The sequence below is a fragment of the Podarcis raffonei genome, chromosome 6 (assembly GCF_027172205.1).
Source record: "Podarcis raffonei isolate rPodRaf1 chromosome 6, rPodRaf1.pri, whole genome shotgun sequence".
NCBI classification, from domain to species: Eukaryota; Metazoa; Chordata; class Lepidosauria; order Squamata; family Lacertidae; genus Podarcis; species Podarcis raffonei.
The window spans coordinates 92,282,601-92,303,375 of NC_070607.1; the positions used below are offsets into that span (position 1 = coordinate 92,282,601).

The 20,775-nt window shown below is 46.6% G+C and overlaps 1 protein-coding gene across 8 annotated transcripts in view; it reads right to left on the reverse strand.

The window, feature by feature from the left end:
• Positions 1–20,775, reverse strand: part of KCNQ2 (potassium voltage-gated channel subfamily Q member 2) — a 154,034-nt gene that overhangs the window by 90,021 nt on the left and 43,238 nt on the right. For all 8 annotated transcript variants that reach the window (XM_053394495.1, XM_053394494.1, XM_053394497.1 and 5 more), the window contains exons 2-4: positions 11,477–11,567; positions 1,899–2,025; positions 1,152–1,327 (exon numbers count right to left, since the gene is read on the reverse strand). In XM_053394495.1, coding sequence (XP_053250470.1) covers positions 1,152–1,327; positions 1,899–2,025; positions 11,477–11,567 — 394 coding nt within the window. The remainder of the gene's footprint in view (positions 1–1,151; positions 1,328–1,898; positions 2,026–11,476; positions 11,568–20,775) is intronic.

Genomic DNA, 20,775 nt, shown 5'->3' on the forward strand with positions numbered 1-20,775 from the left:
CAGCGGGGGGGTTATGCCAGACTGCTTTTTTTAGATTTCAGCTCGGCATTTAATACCATTCTACCACAGCGTCTGATGTCTAAACTGGAAGATCTGGGGCTTCCGTTATCACTTTGTGGGTGGATATTGGACTTTTTGTCAGACCGCCCCCAGAGGGTTCGGTTGGGCCCTTATACCTCTAAAATGCTTAAGACTAACATAGGAACACCACAGGGATGCGTACTCAGTCCGCTCCTTTATATTCTCTACACGTACGATTGTGTCGCTGCTCACCCTAGTAATAGGGTTGTCAAATATGCAGATGACACAACCGTGATTGGGCTCATCCCTGAAAGGGAGGGTGAAACGGACTATAGAGATGAGGTGGAGCGGCTGACAGAGTGGTGCAGAGCTAACTTGCTCATAAATACAAGGAAGACAAAGGAGCTTGTGGTGGACTTCAGGAGACACAAGAGCAATATCCAGCCACTTTTGATTGATGGGGTCTGTGTGGAGAGGGTAACAACGTTCAGATTTTTGGGCATTGAATTACAAGAGGATCTGTCCTGGAGTGTCAACACAAGGGGGCTTGTGAAGAAGGCGCAGCAGAGACTGTACTTTTTGAGAATTCTAAGGAAAAACCATCTTCCGAAGAAACTGCTGCTTGCCTTCTATCACTGTGCCATTGAGAGCGTGCTCACTTATGGCTTATGTGTGTGGTACGGAAGCTGTACTACCCAGGACAGGATGGGGTTGTGCAGAGTTGTTAAGGCAGCAGAGAGCATTGTTGGCTGCCCACTCTCCACCTTAGAGCAGATTTATGCCACAAGGTGCCATAGGAAGGCACTGGACATAGTAAAAGATCCATCGCATCCTGGTCACTGTCTCTTCGAGCTCCTGCCGTCGGGACGGAGATACAGGACGATGAAGACAAGAACGAGCCGTCTTAAGAACAGCTTCTTCTCCAGAGCGATCTCAGCCCTGAATGGGAAGCCTGGACTTTGAAAGTCATCTAATCTTCCTTGCTGTACTATACTGTATTGTTTTAATTAGTGTTTTTATGGAGCAGTCAAGTAATTTCGTTGTCCCTGAGAGGGGGCAATGACAATAAAGATATTATTATTATTATTATTATTATTATTATTATTATTACCCAGGTCTCTGCTGCTCACCTTGCTGTGGGCATACACCACCGACCCGAGAAGCTTCCAAGTGCCTCCTCGGCGGTCCATTCGGATCATGCGCAGGATCTGCAGAAATCTCAAACTTCTGAGTGCAGAGGTGGCAAAGACATTCCCCTGGGACCCAGCAGCCAGCACAGCAATGGAAGCAATTAACACCATGATGTCTGTGTATGGATAAGCAAGGATGGAAAGAGAAGAAAGGTTGTTTTTATTATTTGTATTTATATTTGTACAGTGGAACCTTGGTTCTTGAACTTAATCCATTCCGGAAGTCCGATCGACTCCCAAAATGTTCGAAAACCAAGGCACGGCTTCCGATTGGCGCAGGTGCCCTGGAAACAATAGCTGACAGCTGCTTCAGACGTTCAGCTTCTGAAAAACATTCGAAAACCAGAACACTTAGTTCCGTGTTTTCGGTGTTCAGGAGCCGATTTGTTCATCAATTAAGGCATTTGAGAACCAAGGTTCCACTGTACAAACAGTTTATTCACAGACCAGAACAGAACTGAACTGATGGGTTCAGCCAGCCTGCTTATATAGAGCTCCACTACAACGCTACAGTAGCAACTTTCTGTAACTAGCCAATCACTGAACATCACTTTCAATCCCCTATTTGCATATGTGGACCTGAGTGAAAACTATCTACAGTATCCCCCTGCTGGCCCAGGGTGAGAGCTTCAGTACCTAACAATTCGCAACCAGAAGCAGCCAACTCAGCCAAAAAGCACTTCTTACCGATGACACAGAAGGGTTTTCGGGCGAACTTCAACCTTCCTCTCCAGCCACGGTATCGGCAGCAGCAGCCAGCAGCCCAGATCCTTACAAAATACTCCACACCGAAGACCACAATGGTGACTATTTCCTGCAGCGAAGAAAGTACGATAAATCCAGCATGGCGACACAGGAAAGGCAATCCTTTAGTATCAGGGTGTTCCCAGACAGGGACTTCATTTGCAAATGCATCGCAAAGATATTGCAAATGGGTTGCAAGCAACAGGTTTTTGTTGTTGTTATTTATGGTTGCTGCTATTGTTTATTGCTGGTGGGGGAGTTTTTTGCTTACTGTATTTCCCAAAAAAAATCTGGCTCAAATGGGATGGAAATACCACGCCAACATCATCACATAGCACTGGAGGGAGAAGATGCATGCATTAGAAGCAACAAGCCTGCAATAAACTCTCATCTGGAAGCACACTCAGTTTTGCATGTGCACTTTTCTTTCCCCAGAAGTCAACTCCAGAAAGAAATAGGTATTTTTTTGGACTGATCCACAGCCCGGGTGTTTTCAGAACTACCTCCATATCTTAAAAACCCAATTTGGAGAATATATGTTAGCGTTATTTATTTATCCATAATCAAATGCAATTCGGGACGCGGGTGGCGCTGTGGGTTAAACCACAGAGCCTCGGACTTGCCAATCGGAAGGTCGGCGGTTCGAATCTCCGCGACGGGGTGAGCTCCCATTGCTCGGTCCCTGCTCCTGCCAACCTAGCAGTTCAAAAGCACGTCAAAGTGCAAGTAGATACATAGGTACCACTCCAGCGGGAAGGTAAACGGCATTTCCGTGTGCTGCTCTGGTTCGCCAGAAGCGGCTTAGTCATGCTGGCCACATGACCCGGAAGCTGTACGCCGGCTCCCTTGGCCAATAAAGTGAGATGAGCACCACAACCCCAGAGTCGGTCATGACTAATGGTCAGGGGTCCCTTTACCTTCACCTTTACAAATGCAATTCCTTCACTTAAAAAAATAAATAAATCTACAGGTACCAATTTTTTTTAGTGGATTACCTTTACGAGGTGTCATTAGGGGACACGGTCAGGGAGCCAGTATCCTTTCCTAGATCCCCAAGAACCCAGGAGCTCACCCCATGATAATTTGCTATCTCTTTGTTGGTGAATGGGTGTGATTCTCCAGTTTCTTGATAGGAGGTCCCATTACCAAAGCTGGCTATTGCTTTCATGGAAATCTCGTCATTCCCTTCCTCCCGTGGCCACAGAGGTGATATTGTCAGAAATATCGAGCTCTCCTCCCCATATTTCCTCTCTGCCGCACATTGCAGTTCCTCTGATGAAGATCTTAATGTTATTAGAGGGAAGTATCAGGAGCCACAAAGCATTCTGGGAAGCCTGCAAAGTGTCTGCGTCAGCAAGAATCCTCCTAGCTATCACTCAACCTGCCACCAGCAGCCTAGGAAGCAGTGCAGAGGAAAGTCAAGCTGTTAAAAAGATGCAAAACTAGTCAGCTTTGTGTCAGATCATATGAGCACCACGGCACACATCGTGGAGGAAGAGAGCACTGCTTTGATTCTATGAATTCTGCAGTTGTCCCTACCCAATCATCACACAGCAATGAAAGCGGAAAATTTAGAAACTATGAGATGCCAACAGATGCAAATTCAGACATTTGTGACTGCAGCTGCAATGTCCATTTCTGAGATTTCTAGATACCCAAAGCAGTAATGGAGGCTAAACTCACTTTTTAAAGTGAGGCATCTGATCATAGCCTGCATTTTTAATCAAGGCTTATATTTTGATCAGATTCCTGTATTCTAAAAATGAGCTTAAATTCACAAATGTTTCTTTTCGAGACAGGAAACCAGCAGGCAAGGTCTTTGTCGCAGGCAAGGTCTTTGTCAGAGGCCCCTTTGGTTTATTGCGGTCATAAAACAGGCTGGGAGCAAAAGGTCACACTGACCATACAAATTATAGAATACAATCAAGGTTGCAAAAACAAATAGTAAATAATTATTGTGCCTCCCATTAAACTTGAGCCACATCTTCCTAAGGTTAAAAGGGCAAGAGCAAATAAACAGCAGCTAGACTAGGCAAAGCAGCTCTCTGAAACTGCTTTGAATCTTTGAATCTTTAGAATTTAGCTTAGCTTTTGCTAAGTTCCCTTTCTTCTAAAAAACTATATATGTTATGAAATATATTGGCTTAAATGTAATTATGCAAAGGATTTAGAAAGTAAGAAATCATAGAATCATAAAGTTGGAAGAGACCACAAGGGCCATCGAGTCCAAACCCCTGCCGAGCAGGAAGAGCACCATCGGAGCACTCCTGACGTGTGGTTGTCGGGCCTCTGCTTAATGACCTCCAAAGAAGGAGATCTTTCATTGATAATGTGTGGGAAGATGAACAAAAGATCTGTTCAGATAAAATTAGCCACCATTTGTTTTGGAGTGAATAGGGCAATAGGGCAAAAGATGAAATGTTAGTTAAGGCGCCTAGTCTAGGGCAAAAGGTTATCTGGTAATTAAGGTGCCTGGTCGAGGTAAATGTAAGATATATGACTACTTATTTGCCAATTATAAATAGAAGGAAATATAGCTCTTTGTCTCCCATAAAAGGTAATAGGAAATGGGTGTATCTTTTATGATTGGTTCTAGCAAACAGCCAATAGGAATTTTAACCAGGCTGATTGGACAGAGGCAGCCAAAGGAGGAGCAAGGGGGCTGAGCTGAGGGAATATAAGTGCTGGCCATAATGGCAGGAGGCCAGGCCAGAGCTTGGTAACCATATACCACTGTGCCTCTTATTTATTTGTCCGACAAATAAATTATTATTTTAATTTCTCTATTGCTGCGTTGAATATTTCATTCCAGCTAAGCGTTAACCACAAGCAGGGTGCTACATTTTATGGTGCCTCTGTGACTCGGATAAGTGGTCTGCTGGAACGCAGCCCCTTCGCCTTACTGGGCAGGGTACAAGAGGGAGGACCACTAACTGCTTACCCAGCGCGCACTGGAACATTTTTTCCAGGGGAACGCAGAAGTCTCGTCTGTCTGATACCCTGCCCACCGACGGCGACGGACCGGGGGGAACCAGAGAAATAAACTGGGAACCAGCTAAGGGTAAGTGCAAAAAGGGTTTGGCCCTCCAATTAATTAGGAGGAAGAGAAGTCCTGATCAAACTTCTGCGTCTCAGTAAGGGGAAACTGAGTACGCTACATGGCTGGGTACATCAGATGGTGATCTGATGTAGGGAAAAGGGAAAGGTTGGGAGGTAGAGTGTGGTGAAGTATCCAGCGCATTGTATGTGTGAGAAAGTACAATCTGTAAGTGTGGAGTGGGTACTACTTCGTTTCTCAGTAAGGCGAGTGTGTGAGTGACTGAGTGGATACTTCACAGGCCCATATAATGGGAGTTGGAGGTTCAAAGGGGGGAAATACACCTCTTGAATGTATGTTAAATAATTTTAAGAAAGCCTTCTCAGGAGCATATGGAGTCAAAATGACGCCAGAGCGCTTGAGAACGTTATGTGAATTAGAGTGGCCGAAACAAAATACTGAATGGCCATCTCAGGGAACCTTTGATATAAATTTAGTAAGCAAACTTTGGTCTAATATCGCCAAAAAAACCTGGAGGGTGCCCAGAACAATTTTCATATATAGATTCTTGGCTGAGCACATTAAATAAAAATCCTCCATGGATAAGGGAATGCAAAGTCCAACGATGCAAATTATTGGCTGTAAAAGCCGAAGCTAGGAAAGGAATCTTGCCAAATAAACTCAAACCCATTTTTGAGGGACCAGAGGAAGAGGTGCTTCCACCTCCACCCTATGCTCCACATCGAAGGGAGCCTAATCCAAATACTCCACCAGTTGTAACCCCAAGGCAAGAAAGTGGAACGAATAATGGGGGTGGAGTCACAGAACTTGATTCCTTGATAGATTATGATAAATATCTTCAGGAGGCCTTGGAGTCCTATAATAAAGCCCAAGCAGAAGTGGTTATTCCACCTGTGAGTCCCAGTAGAACTCCATCTACAGTCTCCTTTAGTGGACCAACCAATTGCCCACCCCAAACCCCTGTACATCCAAATCCTAGAGAACTATTACAGAAGTTACAGGAAGACCTTGATCGGTCAGCAAGCAATACAGCAAGGCGTATAAAGCTGCTAAAAGAACGCCTTGGGACAGATACCATCCCCTATGATTTGAGGCCCCTAGAGCAAAGCGAAGAGAAAGGTCACGTAGTAGCCCCTCTTAGAAGAGTATTTGATGCACTTGAGGAGCCTGTGCTGGTTAACGGGCAACCCAGACCACGGCCACCTCGAACTTCGCACCTGGCCAGGCTTACCACCTACCGCCAGACGCTTGTGCAAGGTATCCGCAGGGCATGCCAGAAGCCCACTAATATGTCTAAAGTCTCAGAAGTAGAACAGAAACCAAATGAGAGTCCGGGAGACTTTTTAGAGAGGCTGCAGGAAGCCTATCGTATATGGACTCCTTTTGACCCTGAAGCCCCTGAAAACAGCAGAATGATTACTGCTACATTTGTGGCCCAGTGAGCTTCTGACATTCGTAAGAAAATTCAGAAATCAGAAGGATGGGAAGGGATGCTGATGAGCCAAATTATGGCCATTGCACGCCGAGTTTATCGGAATAGGGATGAGGCTGAGAAACAAGAGAAGAAGAAGTGGCAGAAAGAAAAGATGGTAATGCTGGCCACAGCAGTGATGTGTTACCCATAACACTGTTTCGTGTTCAGTGTGCACCCACAAAAGACTTAAGTTGTCACCTTTTGAGCTCCTGTATGGGAGGCCACCCTCCTTTGTTCAGGATATTCCAGCTGACCTCAAACAAATAGGAGACCATGTGACACAGGGACAAGTGCAATCTCTCTCCCGTGTTTTTGTCTCTCTCCCGTGTTTTTGTTGTTGTTGTTTATCTTAACAGGTGGGCCCTCAAGCACACGCCGTGCAGCATTGCCGAGCCGATTCATCAGTTCCAGGCTGGCATAGCGTATGGGTGAAAGAGTGGAAACCTGATCCACTTGCACCTAAGTGGTGTGGACCTTACACCATCTTGCTCTCTACTCCAACAGCGGTGAAGGTAGCTGAGGTGACCCCCTGGATTCATCACTCCCGTTTGAAGAAGTCCGAAGGCAGTTGGACGTGCAAAGGTGACCCCTCTAATCCTTTAAAACTGACTCTCTCCAAAAACCCCTGTATCTAGCCCTACGGGGAACGGGCTAGGTCACGGGCAACATTAGACGACTGGCCTGCTGCAGCCACAACCTGGAAGCTGGCTGACCTGCGCACGCCTGAAGCTTGAGGAGCGTCTGAACCAGCGATTGTGAACGGGAAGATTCTCTTATACAATTGATTGACTGCCCCCCCTGTGGAACAATTATCAGAGATATTACTCATTGAGGATCCTTGGGATATATGTTTTGGTCTTGGTGGTTCCCCATTTCTGTCACTGGAGGAATTATATTGGGGCTAATATTTTTTGTTATCACAATAAGGTAATCTTTTGTGGAAGGAATGCATATACTAGACATCAACATGATTTTATTATTAATCCTGATCCCTTGGGAAGGGGAAGGGTCCTTGAATTTGAGCAAATTTGCTAAATATGGATTCCGCCATGACCACAATATGTGGGTAGGCTTAGCTGAGATGGTAGCCAATGTTACAAATAGGACCAATTGCCTTGTTTGCTCTCTTGGGCCAGATGATTCAGAGGGAGGTATGCCCTTATTACCAATACCATTAAATGCCATTGGTATGGTAAGCGAAATGCCACACCAAACAGAAGTACAGAATTTCCCCGGATGGAACTCAACTAAACCAATACGAGTTATACCTGTACAAGGGGAATTCTGTGTACATAAATCATCAGAGGCAGCTGATTCTACCATGATAGGCTCTTCTCATTGCCACTATACTTGGGATTATATTAAGAATAGTCAAACCTGGGCAAACGGTACTACCTATCGAACTCGGAATACCTTGCCCTGTGCACCTCCTTTTATTCATGCATGGAAAATGGTGTGGAACATAACTGTGACAGAAAAAGGCAATCTAACATACTGCACTGTGAACTCTGTACCCCTTTTGATATTTCGCCTTATGCACTCCACGTACCAAAAACCTCAGACCCGATGGTTGTGGTGGATATGTGGAGAATGGGCATACAAGAAACTCCCTTCCAAATGGAGTGGGACTTGTTTCCTGGGATGGGTATTACCACCAATGTGGATTATGCCCACTAGTTCAGCCAAGCGTACACGAAGAAACGCTGATATTTCTCATATAGCAGGAGGAAGTACCCAAAGTTGGAGCGATACTGATGATTGGCCACCAGAGCGCATTATAGCCTATTATGAACCTGCCTCCTGGAATCCTGATGAGCTCATACAAGGGGCTCGGGATCCTATTTATAATCTAAACAGAATAATTCGATTGCAAGCAGTAGTGGAACTTGTAACCAATGCAACGGCCCAGAGTTTGAGACTTATTGCACAACAGTTGGATGAAAGTAGAGCCGCCATTTTGCAGCTGAAAATGGGAATGGATTATGTACTTGCCAGGCAGGGAGGCCTATGTGGAGTCTTGAACTTGACAGGGAATGCCTGTTGCTTTAACATTTCTGATAATGGTGAGGCAATCCGTGTGTTGGCCACAAAGATGGAGAGTATAGCACATGTCCCAGTACAAACAAGGGAAGGATGGGATATGGGATGACTCAAAGGGATACTATTGTCTTGCTTGTTTTTCTTGACGGTAGTAGTAATGGTTTTGTGTATGGTTCCATGTATCATTTCATGTTTTAGAAGTACAATTAGCAAGATGATTTCAAATGAAACTCTACCTCATATCATGGCCCTATACAGAGCTTTACCTCAGGAATATGATGAAGGTCAAGCTATCAAGGACACTTGGGAAGGTCCTTGAGCTTGAAAGGGGGGAATGAGGCATCTGATCATAGCCTGCATTTTTAATCAAGGCTTATATTTTGATCAGATTCCTGTATTCTAAAAATGAGCTTAAATTCACAAATGTTTCTTTTCGAGACAGGAAACCAGCAGGCAAGGTCTTTGTCGCAGGCAAGGTCTTTGTCAGAGGCCCCTTTGGTTTATTGCGGTCATAAAACAGGCTGGGAGCAAAAGGTCACACTGACCATACAAATTATAGAATACAATCAAGGTTGCAAAAACAAATAGTAAATAATTATTGTGCCTCCCATTAAACTTGAGCCACATCTTCCTAAGGTTAAAAGGGCAAGAGCAAATAAACAGCAGCTAGACTAGGCAAAGCAGCTCTCTGAAACTGCTTTGAATCTTTGAATCTTTAGAATTTAGCTTAGCTTTTGCTAAGTTCCCTTTCTTCTAAAAAACTATATATGTTATGAAATATATTGGCTTAAATGTAATTATGCAAAGGATTTAGAAAGTAAGAAATCATAGAATCATAAAGTTGGAAGAGACCACAAGGGCCATCGAGTCCAAACCCCTGCCGAGCAGGAAGAGCACCATCGGAGCACTCCTGACGTGTGGTTGTCGGGCCTCTGCTTAATGACCTCCAAAGAAGGAGATCTTTCATTGATAATGTGTGGGAAGATGAACAAAAGATCTGTTCAGATAAAATTAGCCACCATTTGTTTTGGAGTGAATAGGGCAATAGGGCAAAAGATGAAATGTTAGTTAAGGCGCCTAGTCTAGGGCAAAAGGTTATCTGGTAATTAAGGTGCCTGGTCGAGGTAAATGTAAGATATATGACTACTTATTTGCCAATTATAAATAGAAGGAAATATAGCTCTTTGTCTCCCATAAAAGGTAATAGGAAATGGGTGTATCTTTTATGATTGGTTCTAGCAAACAGCCAATAGGAATTTTAACCAGGCTGATTGGACAGAGGCAGCCAAAGGAGGAGCAAGGGGGCTGAGCTGAGGGAATATAAGTGCTGGCCATAATGGCAGGAGGCCAGGCCAGAGCTTGGTAACCATATACCACTGTGCCTCTTATTTATTTGTCCGACAAATAAATTATTATTTTAATTTCTCTATTGCTGCGTTGAATATTTCATTCCAGCTAAGCGTTAACCACAAGCAGGGTGCTACAAAAGGATATAGCAAATATAAAATTCAGCTTCAAATAGTTGATTTGCTTTCCCCAACAGTTCCGTATGATCTTTAAGCTTAAAAGACCAAGAGTCTTTCAGTTTAAAGACCAAGCACAGTGCTTTCCAGTGGGTAGTGCCAAGAGGCAAATGGCACTGCAGGTGTCAATCACTATCGGGCTTTGAAATGCTGGTATCACTGGATCAAGTTCATCCATCTTATTGAATTAACTGAACTCATTAGTTTTCAGTGATTTTGAATAAACGTGCAATTAATTGTTACTGTTTTGAGTTTCATTGTGGTATTTTCTTCCTTAGTGAGTCCTGCATACCACCATTCTGAATAATGTTTTTTATAGGGTAGGGGGCACTGGGGGGTGAGTTTGTGGAACCAAGGGGGCACTCCCCCCCCCCAAAAAAAGAAGTTTGTCCAAGAAACACTTGTCTAAAAAGTCAGAAACACATGTAAAAGAATGCGCTTGGAGTTGGAATAGAAATCTTGCCAATTCTTCCCCAAAATAAACTTGATTCATGTTTGGTTCACCCGGCAACTATGGGAATTTCTTCAGGGTGTGGGTTCAGGGATATCCGAACTGATTCAGTGAACTTTGTCAAGCTGAACTTGTTCAACCCTAGCAACGACTATTTCAGAAAGCCACTTTTGCCCTCCAAAAGGAGGTTGGGTTGCAGGCTTCACGCCCCCACCACGCGCGTGCGGCGGCTGGCTCTCAGCCTCTGCGCAATTGAGGGAATCCCCGGCCGCGTCACCCCCTGGACAGCCAATCAGCTGGCTCAGGGGGCGTGGCCTGCCCTATTTATCACTGGCGCGGCCGGGGATCTCCCTCTTTTGCCACCTCCAGCTGCTCCAGTTTCCCACCCTCCCGCCCTTTAAGGTTTCCATCCTTGACCTTGCTATGGACCTCGGTTGGTCACCGTTGAGGGGCCTGGTAGGAATTTTTTCCACTTGGCAAATTGGCACCAGCCACTTGGTTTTTCACCTACCTCATAGCAAACGGTCACAACTTTCTTGCTATTGGAGGTTAGGCATTGGTATTGTTATGTAGATGGAAGAGGGGAAGAAGCGCCATCACCTGCCCCGCATATTGAAGGGTAGTCCGGTAAAGGATTCCAGGGGGGTGGCCCTGTCCGAAGCCTATGGAGGTGAGGGCCTAAGGCACGCCCCCGAGCGGTGACCCCGGGGGAGTTCCTAGTTGATGTGCATCAGCAGGACTCCCCCTACTGGTGGTTAACCCTTCTTGGACTTCAAGCGGACAGGCTGAAGCTGGATATAGTCAGTTAGGACCAATGCCTAAGCCAGTACCACTCATCACCTGTAACCAATAAAGTTGTGGTCTTATTTAGCCCATTAACCTTAATAATTGTGTCATGTGTCTTTATTTCCACTGGGGGGGCGGGAACTCGCCATGCAACTTCAGCCCTGAGTTCTGTGCTTTGCGTTTACTCACCAGAATGTAAAGGGCACCTTCAGAACTGTCCTCATATTCCTCAATGGTTGAAAAGACGGAGAGCACCAAGCAGGAGAAAACGAGTAGAAAACTGAATAGGATTGGGCGGGGGGGAGGAGAGAGAGAAAAAGAAATGGTATTAATGTTGCAGCTGACATTGCTTCCCGTCTTGCTTTTAACCAGTGTTGTCTAACCATTGTCTAATGCTGTCCACCCAGAATGAGGATCAAGCAGTGGTGTTGCTTCAGGTCAAAAGCCTATAGGAGTGTTTTCTTTTGCCCAGTTCACTGCAGTAGAGCCTCCCCAAATATCAGAGTTGGGCGCTAAGCATTTTAGATGCTGGTTAACTGAGAAGATTTTGGAGGTGCAGGAGCCCATTCAGGAAAGAAATGTGGCAACTTTGGCCCAGGATGAAGTTTGCCTTTAGTCCCCCTTTTTCAACTGCAAGAATACTCAGAAGAGTAGGCCTACTCAGCTCAGTTATGGAAACCAGTGCAACAGCCTGCAGAATATTCCCTGGGTGTGTGCCGTCAGCTGAGTTCAGAACAGCATTTAAAAAACTACTCATGAATCTGACACGATGAAGATGGAAATCAAAGTCAACTTTCAGCTGTGTTACTGTCACTTTCAAGGAAAGTTGGGTCACCACGGCAGGCCCATCTTACCCATAGAGGTTAGTGGCGCAGGGCACCAGGGCGCCAGGTTCTGAAGGGCGCCAGGCAAGAGTCCGGGGAACACCGAATGAACGCGCTGAGTGAATGAGAGTGCGTGCACTGCTCCCGCAGAGCATCGGGTTGTTTTTTTTTTCCCTTTTAGCCTGCAGTCGCCAAATTCTGCGGGGCGCCAGAAGGCTAAGAGGGAAAAAACTGAGCCAACGTTCTGTGGGAGCAGCGCACGTGCCCTCACTCACTCGCTGCAGGCCCTCTCGCTCAGTTTGCTGCCTGCCATGGACACCGTGGCACATAGCGGCCAGCTGAGCCGGGAGGCACCACGTCCAGCCTCCGCCGATGGAGCCGCCCTCCAGCTGCTGCTGCCCACCTCCTCTAGCCCTAAGGTCGACAACTCTGGGAAAGCGGGGGCGCCAGAAGGGTGCTTTGCACCATGGCATCGGATATGCTTAAGACAGCCCTGACCACAGCTCTCCTTTGTTTTCCCTCAGCCCATTTTTTGAACTGTGAGAAGCCCATTTCCATACATGTGGGTTATTATAAGAATCTTGCGGCAAAAATTTTGTGTCTGAATTCCCTTGTTTTCCTCTTCCCTCCCCATCAGTTCTTCCTCTTGTGCTATGTCTTTTCATATTCTAAGCCTGAAGGCAGGGACTTCCCTATTTCTGTTTATTTATAAACCATTCTGGACGTTTTTCTGGGTGAACAGTAGAGCATAAATACTTTGAAAGAAAGTCTAATACCATCTTCTGACACATGGAGATCTCAAACAATTTGCCTGCTGTGCTGAGACGAAATCCATCCCCAGTTTGCTGAAACTGACCTGACAAGCAGGTCGAAAAAATCAACAGACAGGAAGGAGAGGAGGTCAAACAAGCAAGCTGGCCTAAATTAATTTACTAAAGATGGAAGCACAGCCCTGAGAAAGCAAGCCTGCTTAGTAACAAATGGAAAAACCTCACATTTTGTAACAAGCATTAAATAATTCATCCCTCTGGCTTCAACCATGCGCTGCCGCAATTTCAATTTTGAATATTTATAAGGCTCTGTATATCTGGCTGGTGTCATGACATTTTCTACGAGAAAATGGTTATGTTTCTTTCTATCAAAAGGGGGGAGAAATGGATGACAGATGATGACAGCTGCCTTTCCCTACAGAAAAGGCCATCAATGGAGCAACAGGTAGCCATCAGTGCAAACACAGAGAACATTATTTTAACTCTGATGGGACTTGAAAAGTTTGCAACTCTCCTGGAATTGTGCAGACAGAAGACGATCACTGAATGTTCTTTTAAAAAGCAAAGGCACACTCCCATGTTGTGTGTTCTTCTTTTCTCCAACATTCTGGATAGAATGTCAGATTTCCTACATTCTGGGGCGCATGGGGCGTTAGGAGAGGGGTAGTACCTCTGGTGGGGGACACGTCATGCACCTCCTGGGGTTTTTTGTCCACCTTTGGTCCTCACCCTGCACTCAGCTCTCACCTGTGGCTCCTAGAAGCTGTCAGCATGGAACAGCAAACACACCCCAGGAAACGGCTTCAACTGGCCAGCTAAATCAGGTGAGGGTAGCCGATGGGTCTCAAGCCCTCAGCGAGTTACAGACTTCCACTGTGTGCGAAGATAGGCTCCCGCAGATTGAGTGTGCTAGGCCAGGGGGTAACCCGTGAAATGTGGTCCAGGACCAGTCCAGAATCCAAAGGTTCCGCTAGGAGTCAGTCCGACAGGGCCAAGGCAGGACACGAGGCAGGAAACCAGGCAAGGACAGATGCAGGATCTGGCACACAGCAATGTTGCTCCCGCAACCTGGGGCAGGGTCCGACAGCCTTTTATCTTTGTCAGGGTAACGGCTGGTCCTGATCCCCCGGCGACTCACCTCCCTATTTCGCCTGAAGGCAAGCACTCCTCCTGCAAGTACTCAGGTCTCTCCTTCTCTCAGACCCCAGTCTCTGCAGCTCAGGAGATGTTGGTGGGTTACTAGACCCAGGGGCCGCCTCAGCCTCCCCTGTAAGTGATGGCCCAGCTGATGGCAATGAGGTAATCCCCACATCTGGAGCCAGGGCAGGCTCAGGCCCCTGACTCGGCCCAGCTGGTGTTTGTTGCAGGGGAATCTGTGCAGACTAGGACTCTTCAGGATTGGGCCCCAGACTTGGTTCAGAAGATGCCTGAGGCAAAGGATCCAGTGCAGCCTGAGACTCCTCTGGTTCCAAGTCCGAGCCCAAGTCCCAGGCCATCACATTGAGTGACAAGACCAAGAAACCCACCTAAAAGGAATATACCAAGAGCTCAGGCCACAAGTTTCAATATAAGGAATAATTCCTACTTGAGAGTTGAAAAGAAAAACGTGTATATTCTGCTAAGAATAACAGTTTGAAGCTAATAGTAAATTTAAACACAACGTGTAAGTACGATAGTTTTAAGGTAAAACGTTTAAGTACAGAAATAATGTAGTTTCAAATATGCAGTGATATAGTATAAAGGTACATAAAATACCAGTACACAACAATTATTTTGTACAAGTCTCAATGGCAGTCAAAAGGAGTCCATATTATATAGAATCAGAATAAAGAATAAAGAATCAAATAGGGCCGAAAAGGAGTATCCGGAGTGTGAATCAGATGTACGACTCAGTAGTGGTGACCAGGACAGGGCCCTGTTTCGGAGTAAACGCCTTCTTCAGCTCGGTTTTTTGAGGACTATAAATCTGTTGGAAGTCTGTATCATTTAATTCTTTTATGCGCACAGAGAAACGCAAGAAAACTCGGAAGCATTCCATTATCTAAGACGCATGTCGAAAAAGAAACATAAAAGAATTAATTGGTATATTCCTTTTAGTGTAATAAAGACCAAGAAACCAGCATGATCAAGTATTCCAAATAGGGCTATCTTAAGCATATCCAGCACCGTGGTGCAAAGCTCCCTCCGGTGCCCCCCCCCCCCGTTTCCCAGAGTTTTTTAGGGAGGACGGCGCCGCTGGTGGGGCTGGAGGAGGCGGGTAGCGGCGGGGAAGAGGTGAAGGATGGCCGCTTTGTGCGGCAGTGGCCACGGCAGACGGAGGCTCCGGGTGCAGCGCTGTTTTGGCGCAGCGTGGCGGAGGTGGGCAAGGGCAGCGAGCTGATGCCGGGAGTCGCCGCGTCCAGCCTCTGCCTTTTCCCGGGCACCCTCCAGACCTTGGCGCCCTGGCGCCCCACGCCACTAGCCTCTATGGGTAAGACAGCCCTGATTCCAAAAGGACTGGAGTAAATTTATAGAATATTTGAAAGATTTTTTTTTTTAGCAATTAACATCACTAGCGGGGTTGTCTGAAGACTTGCGATGAGAAATTTTCTACCTTTCTATGTTTATTTAAATTTTGAGCCATTTTGTAATGAGTGTCATTAGAATTGGAAAACGTACAAACTGCAATGACATAAAGGTTAATTTTGAAAGCCATGAGATGGGAGGAAAGGAAGTCGATAGGCACTAAAGAGCCAGGGCGGTAAAGTGGACAATGATGATGTGAATGTATATACAGTGGTACCTCGGGTTAAGAACTTAATTCGTTCTGAAGGTCCGTTCTTAACCTGAAACTGTTCTTAATCTGAGGTACCACTTTAGCTAATGGGGCCTCCCGCTGCCGCCGTGCCGCCAGAGCACGATTTCTATTCTCACCCTGAAGCAAAGTTCTTAACCCAAGGTACTCTTTCTGGGTTAGCGGAGTCTGTAACCTGAAGCGTCTGTAACCCAAGGTACAATAGTAATCAAATGGGAGAGAGGGGGGGGTCCAATGGTCAAGAAGGCAGTTTCTGCCCCTGCTGTAGAGGGAAGTGAAGGGCAGGTGGGGCACATCAGCCTGGGAAGGAAGCCCATCTGGGAGAAGGAAAACTCTGCTCCTAAACCTCCCCTGCCTTGTGAAATATCTTCGGGAGAATAATAATAATAATAATAATAATAATAATAATAATAATAATAATAATAAATTTTATTTATATCCCGCCCTCCCCAGCCGAAGCCGGGCTCAGGGCGGCTAACAACAATAAAACAATACAAAAGTACAACACAAACAACACTCTAAAATCATTCATTATAAAATTAATTAAATTCAAGCCACTGGCCACCATTGGGCCAGAGCTCCGCGAAGATTGCTGAGGGAGGGGGTCAGGTTGTGCCCTGGCCAAAGGCCAGGCAGAACAGCTCTGTCTTGCAGGCCCTGTGGAAAGATGTCAAGTCCCGCAGGGCCCTAGTCTCTTGTGACAGAGTGTTCCACCAGGTCGGAGCCACAGCCGAAAAAGCCCTGGCTCTAGTTGAGGCCAGCCTAACTTCTCTGTGGCCTGGGACCTTCAAGATGTTTTTATTTGAAGACCGTAAGTTTCTCTGTGGGGCATACCAGGAGAGGCGGTCCCGTAGGTACGAGGGTCCTAGGCCGTATAGGGCTTTAAAGGTTAAAACCAGCACCTTAAACCTGATCCTGTACTCCACCGGGAGCCAGTGCAGTTGATATAGCACCGGATGAATGAAAAGGCTCAGGACTAAAGCCTGCACAAATCAGGAATGGAGTCCCTAAGATGGTTGAATGGTGCCTTGAACGCCGCCTTCCAGCAACTCCTGCAGCCAAACTGGTGACAAATGCATTGCTCTGCTTTCCTTTACGCCACATCAGCAAGGCTGAGAGGGGGTATTGACGTCTGGGCAGCCCAGGACCTTTAGACTAGGGTTCCCGGGGACAATCCCCAGATTCACCAATCTGTCCCCAGATTTTAATTAATGTCCCCTGATTTATGACTGGGGTCTTCTCGTGAAGCAGTATGGTGGGTGCCATGGCAGCCAGCAGTACCAGAGGTCCCGGCCACGTCAAAGTTCCAGCCAGCCAACCTGCTGGCTGGGGGGGTGACTATTTAAACCGAGGCATGAGCCAGAGAGCTCCCTTCTGGCTCGCTTCCTCGATCAACACTCACCCCAAAATTGCGCAGAGCCGCCCGCAGCAGAAGAGCCTGCTGCACTCTTCTGCTGCGGGCTCTGCGCACCCGAGTTGGTGGGGGGCAAGCGAGGCGCTGAGGCGGTGAAGAAGAGGAGGAAAGGCCTAGAAAAGAGCTGTGCTGCCTTGCAAGACAGAGAGAGAGAGAGAGAGAACAAAAAATTTTTTTCCTTCCAGTAGCACCTTAAAGACCAACTAAGTTAGTTCTTGGTATGAGCTTTCGTGTGCATGCACACTTGAAGAAGTGTGCATGCACACGAAAGCTCATACAAGAACTAACTTAGTTGGTCTTTAAGGTGCTACTGGAAGGGGAAAAAATTTTGTTTTGACTATGGCAGACCAACACGGCTACCTTTCTGTAGAGAGAGAGAGAGAGAGAGAGAGAGAGAGAGAGAGAGAGAGACGGAGCCTTGTGTTTGTGTGTTAATGCGTGCCTGCTGCACTCTTCTGCTGCGGGCTCTGCGCACCCAAGTTGGTGGGGGGCGAGCGAGGCACTGAGGCAGTGAAGAAGAGGAGGAAAGGCCTAGAAAAGAGCTGTGCTGCCTTGCAAGACAGAGAGAGAGAGAGAGAGAGAGAGAGAGAGAGAGAGAGAGAGAGAGAGAGACGGAGCCTTGTGTTTGTGTGTTAATGCGTGTTTTCCCAAGACCAGCGAGCGCCTTTACTCGATCTCTCCCCCCACAACCTCTTTGGGGGGGCGTGTGTTTGCAGGTAGGCTTCTCCACCTGCCTTGTGTTGAGGTGCACACCTAACAACTTTGGGGTTCCCGCCCCCCAAAAAGGTCAAGAACTCTGGGCAACCCTTTCCTAAAATAATAAAGCATGAAATTTTTAAAAAAGTGTTCCCGGATTCCTCGAAAAAAATCTGGTAACCATACTTTAGACAAACTGCCAAGGCTTGCGCCCCAGGGAGGTCACTTTGGTGCTACTAACACTGGTTTGAATTGCACCTACCCCTCCATTTGACTCCCCCCCCCCAGGCACACTCCATTGTCTCTCAAGACAGACAGGTGCCAAGAACTGGGATTGCTGCAAATGAATTAAAGGACCATTAACTGTGCAATCCAACTCCCTTATGTGCCAAGTTTGGAGAGTGGGGGTGGATTAGGCAGAGGTGTCTCTGGAAAGAGGAGCAGCACCACCCAGGCACTCATGCAAGGAGGAGACATAAATTTGGGTCACCCAGCCCTTCCTGACCTAGATATCCCTGCAAGCAATTATTTGGGATTGAGAAATGCACTCAGCAGCCGAAGAAAAAAAACGGAGCAGGAAGCAAGGGGGAAAGAACACAGAGAAGATGGGAAAGGGGAGGAAAAAGGAAACGAACGAAAGGCTACAAGACTCGACAGTATTTTATATAATTGCAATACTCCTGTCCTCTAAGGAGTTCAGAACAGCTTAAAAAGGATTCTCAAGAAGTCGTTCATCCAAGCAACATAGCATCTGCCTTAGAACAATTTCAGGAGCCTATGACCATTTAGATGTTGCTGAACTGCACCTCCCATCATAGCTGATCATTGGCCATGCTTGCTGGGGCTGATGGGAGATGGAGTCCAAAGTAATAGGTAAAGGTAAAGGGACCCCTGACCATTAGGTCCGGTCATGGCCGACTCTGGGGTTGTGGCGCTCATCTCGCTTTACTGGCCGAGGGAGCCAGCGTACAGCTTCCGGGTCATGTGGCCAGCATAGAATAGAACATAGACATAGAATCATAGAGTTGGAAGAGACCACAAGGGCCATCGAGTCCAACCCCCTGCCAAGCAGGAAACACCATCAGAGCACTCCTGACATATGGTTGTCAAGCCTCTGCTTAAAGACCTCCAAAGGAGGAGACTCCACCACACTCCTTGGCAGCAAATTCCACTGTCAAACAGCTCTTACTGTCAGGAAGTTCTTCCTAATGTTTAGGTGGAATCTTCTTTCTTGTAGTTTGGATCCATTGCTCCGTGTCCGCTTCTCTGGAGCAGCAGAAAACAACCTTTCTCCCTCCTCTATGTGACATCCTTTTATATATTTGAACATGGCTATCATATCACCCCTTAACCTCCTCTTCTCCAGGCTAAACATGCCCAGCTCCCTTAGCCGTTCCTCATAAGGCATCGTTTCCAGGCCTTTGACCATTTTGGTTGCCCTCCTCTGGACACGTTCCAGTTTGTCAGTGTCCTTCTTGAACTGTGGTGCCCAGAACTGGACACAGTACTCCAGGTGAGGTCTGACCAGAGCAGAATACAGTGGCACTATTACTTCCCTTGATCTAGATGCTATACTCCTATTGATGCAGCCCAGAATTGCATTGGCTTTTTTAGCTGCCGCGTCACACTGTTGGCTCATGTCAAGTTTGTGGTCAACCAAGCATGACTAAGCCACTTCTGGCAAACCAGAGCAGCATACGGAAACACCGTTTACCTTACCGCTGGAGCGGTACCTATTTATCTACTTGCACTTTGATGTGCTTTTGAACTGCTAGGTTGGCAGGAGCTGGGACTGAGCAACAGGAGCTCACCCCGTCGCGGGGATTGGAACCGCCGACCTTCTGATCGGCAAATCCTAGGCTCTGTGGTTTAACCCAAGGAGTCCCAAGGAAAGTAACAGCACCTCTCTATTCTGCCTTGGTCAGACCACACCTGGAATACCGTGCCCAGTTCTGGGCACACAGTTTAAGAACAGGTTTGCAGAGGAGGGCAACCAAGATGATCAAGGGTCTGGAAACCAAGCCTTATGAGGAATGGTTGAGGGAGTTGGGTATGTTTGGCCTGCAAAAGAGGAGACTGAGAGGAGATAGGACAGCCATCTTCAAATATCTCACAGGCTAGACTGCACGGAAGACTGAGCAAGCTTGTTTTTTGCTTATCCAGACGGCAGGACTCAAACCAAAGGCTTCAAGTTAGAAGGAGGTTCCAACTAAACATCAGGAACAACTTTCTGACAGAAAGAGCCTTTCTTACAGCGGGATGATCTCCCGCGGGAGGTGGTGGACTCTCCTTCCTTGGAGGTTTTATAAGCAGAGGTTGGGTGGCCATCTGTCATGGGTGCTTCAGCTGAGATTCCTGCATTGCAGCAGGTTGGACTAGATGACCCTATGATTCTATGGTTCTATGATTTTATGAACATCTGGAGCACTGATTGCCCAATCCAGCTTTAGACCATTCTCTGACTTTATAGCTGAGTTTGCAGAAGGCCTGCACCGTTCTACTGGGAAACACAACCTCCCAAAGATCGCCCTCCTTCCCATTATTTCTTTTCCTTTCGATAGCTGTAGACACTCAATTTCTCCAAGGTTTTTAGAACTGCTTCTATTAAATAAATAAATTTTTGGCTGCTCTTTTTGTGTCTGCTTTCATGCCTTCGTGTCCATATTTTGTATTTTCAGGTGGGTATTCCATTCCTGCTTAGCTGGCATTGAACCCCACTGAATACCACAGAACATACTTCTGCATGAAAATTGAGAGAGTTGCAACTGGTCTTCCATTTGTATTGTTTTGATGTCCATCAGCTCCATCGCCTTTTTTGCCGTGAAAGCAGCTGGTAGGGCTTGCGCATGAAATAAATAGATAAAATCCCATAAATAAAACAGAGAGGAAGAGAGGAAGACACACACACACACACACACAGAGAGAGAGAGAGAGAGAGAGAGAGAGAGAGAGAGAACAAATCCTTTGTCTTTCTCCAAAAGCATCTTCTT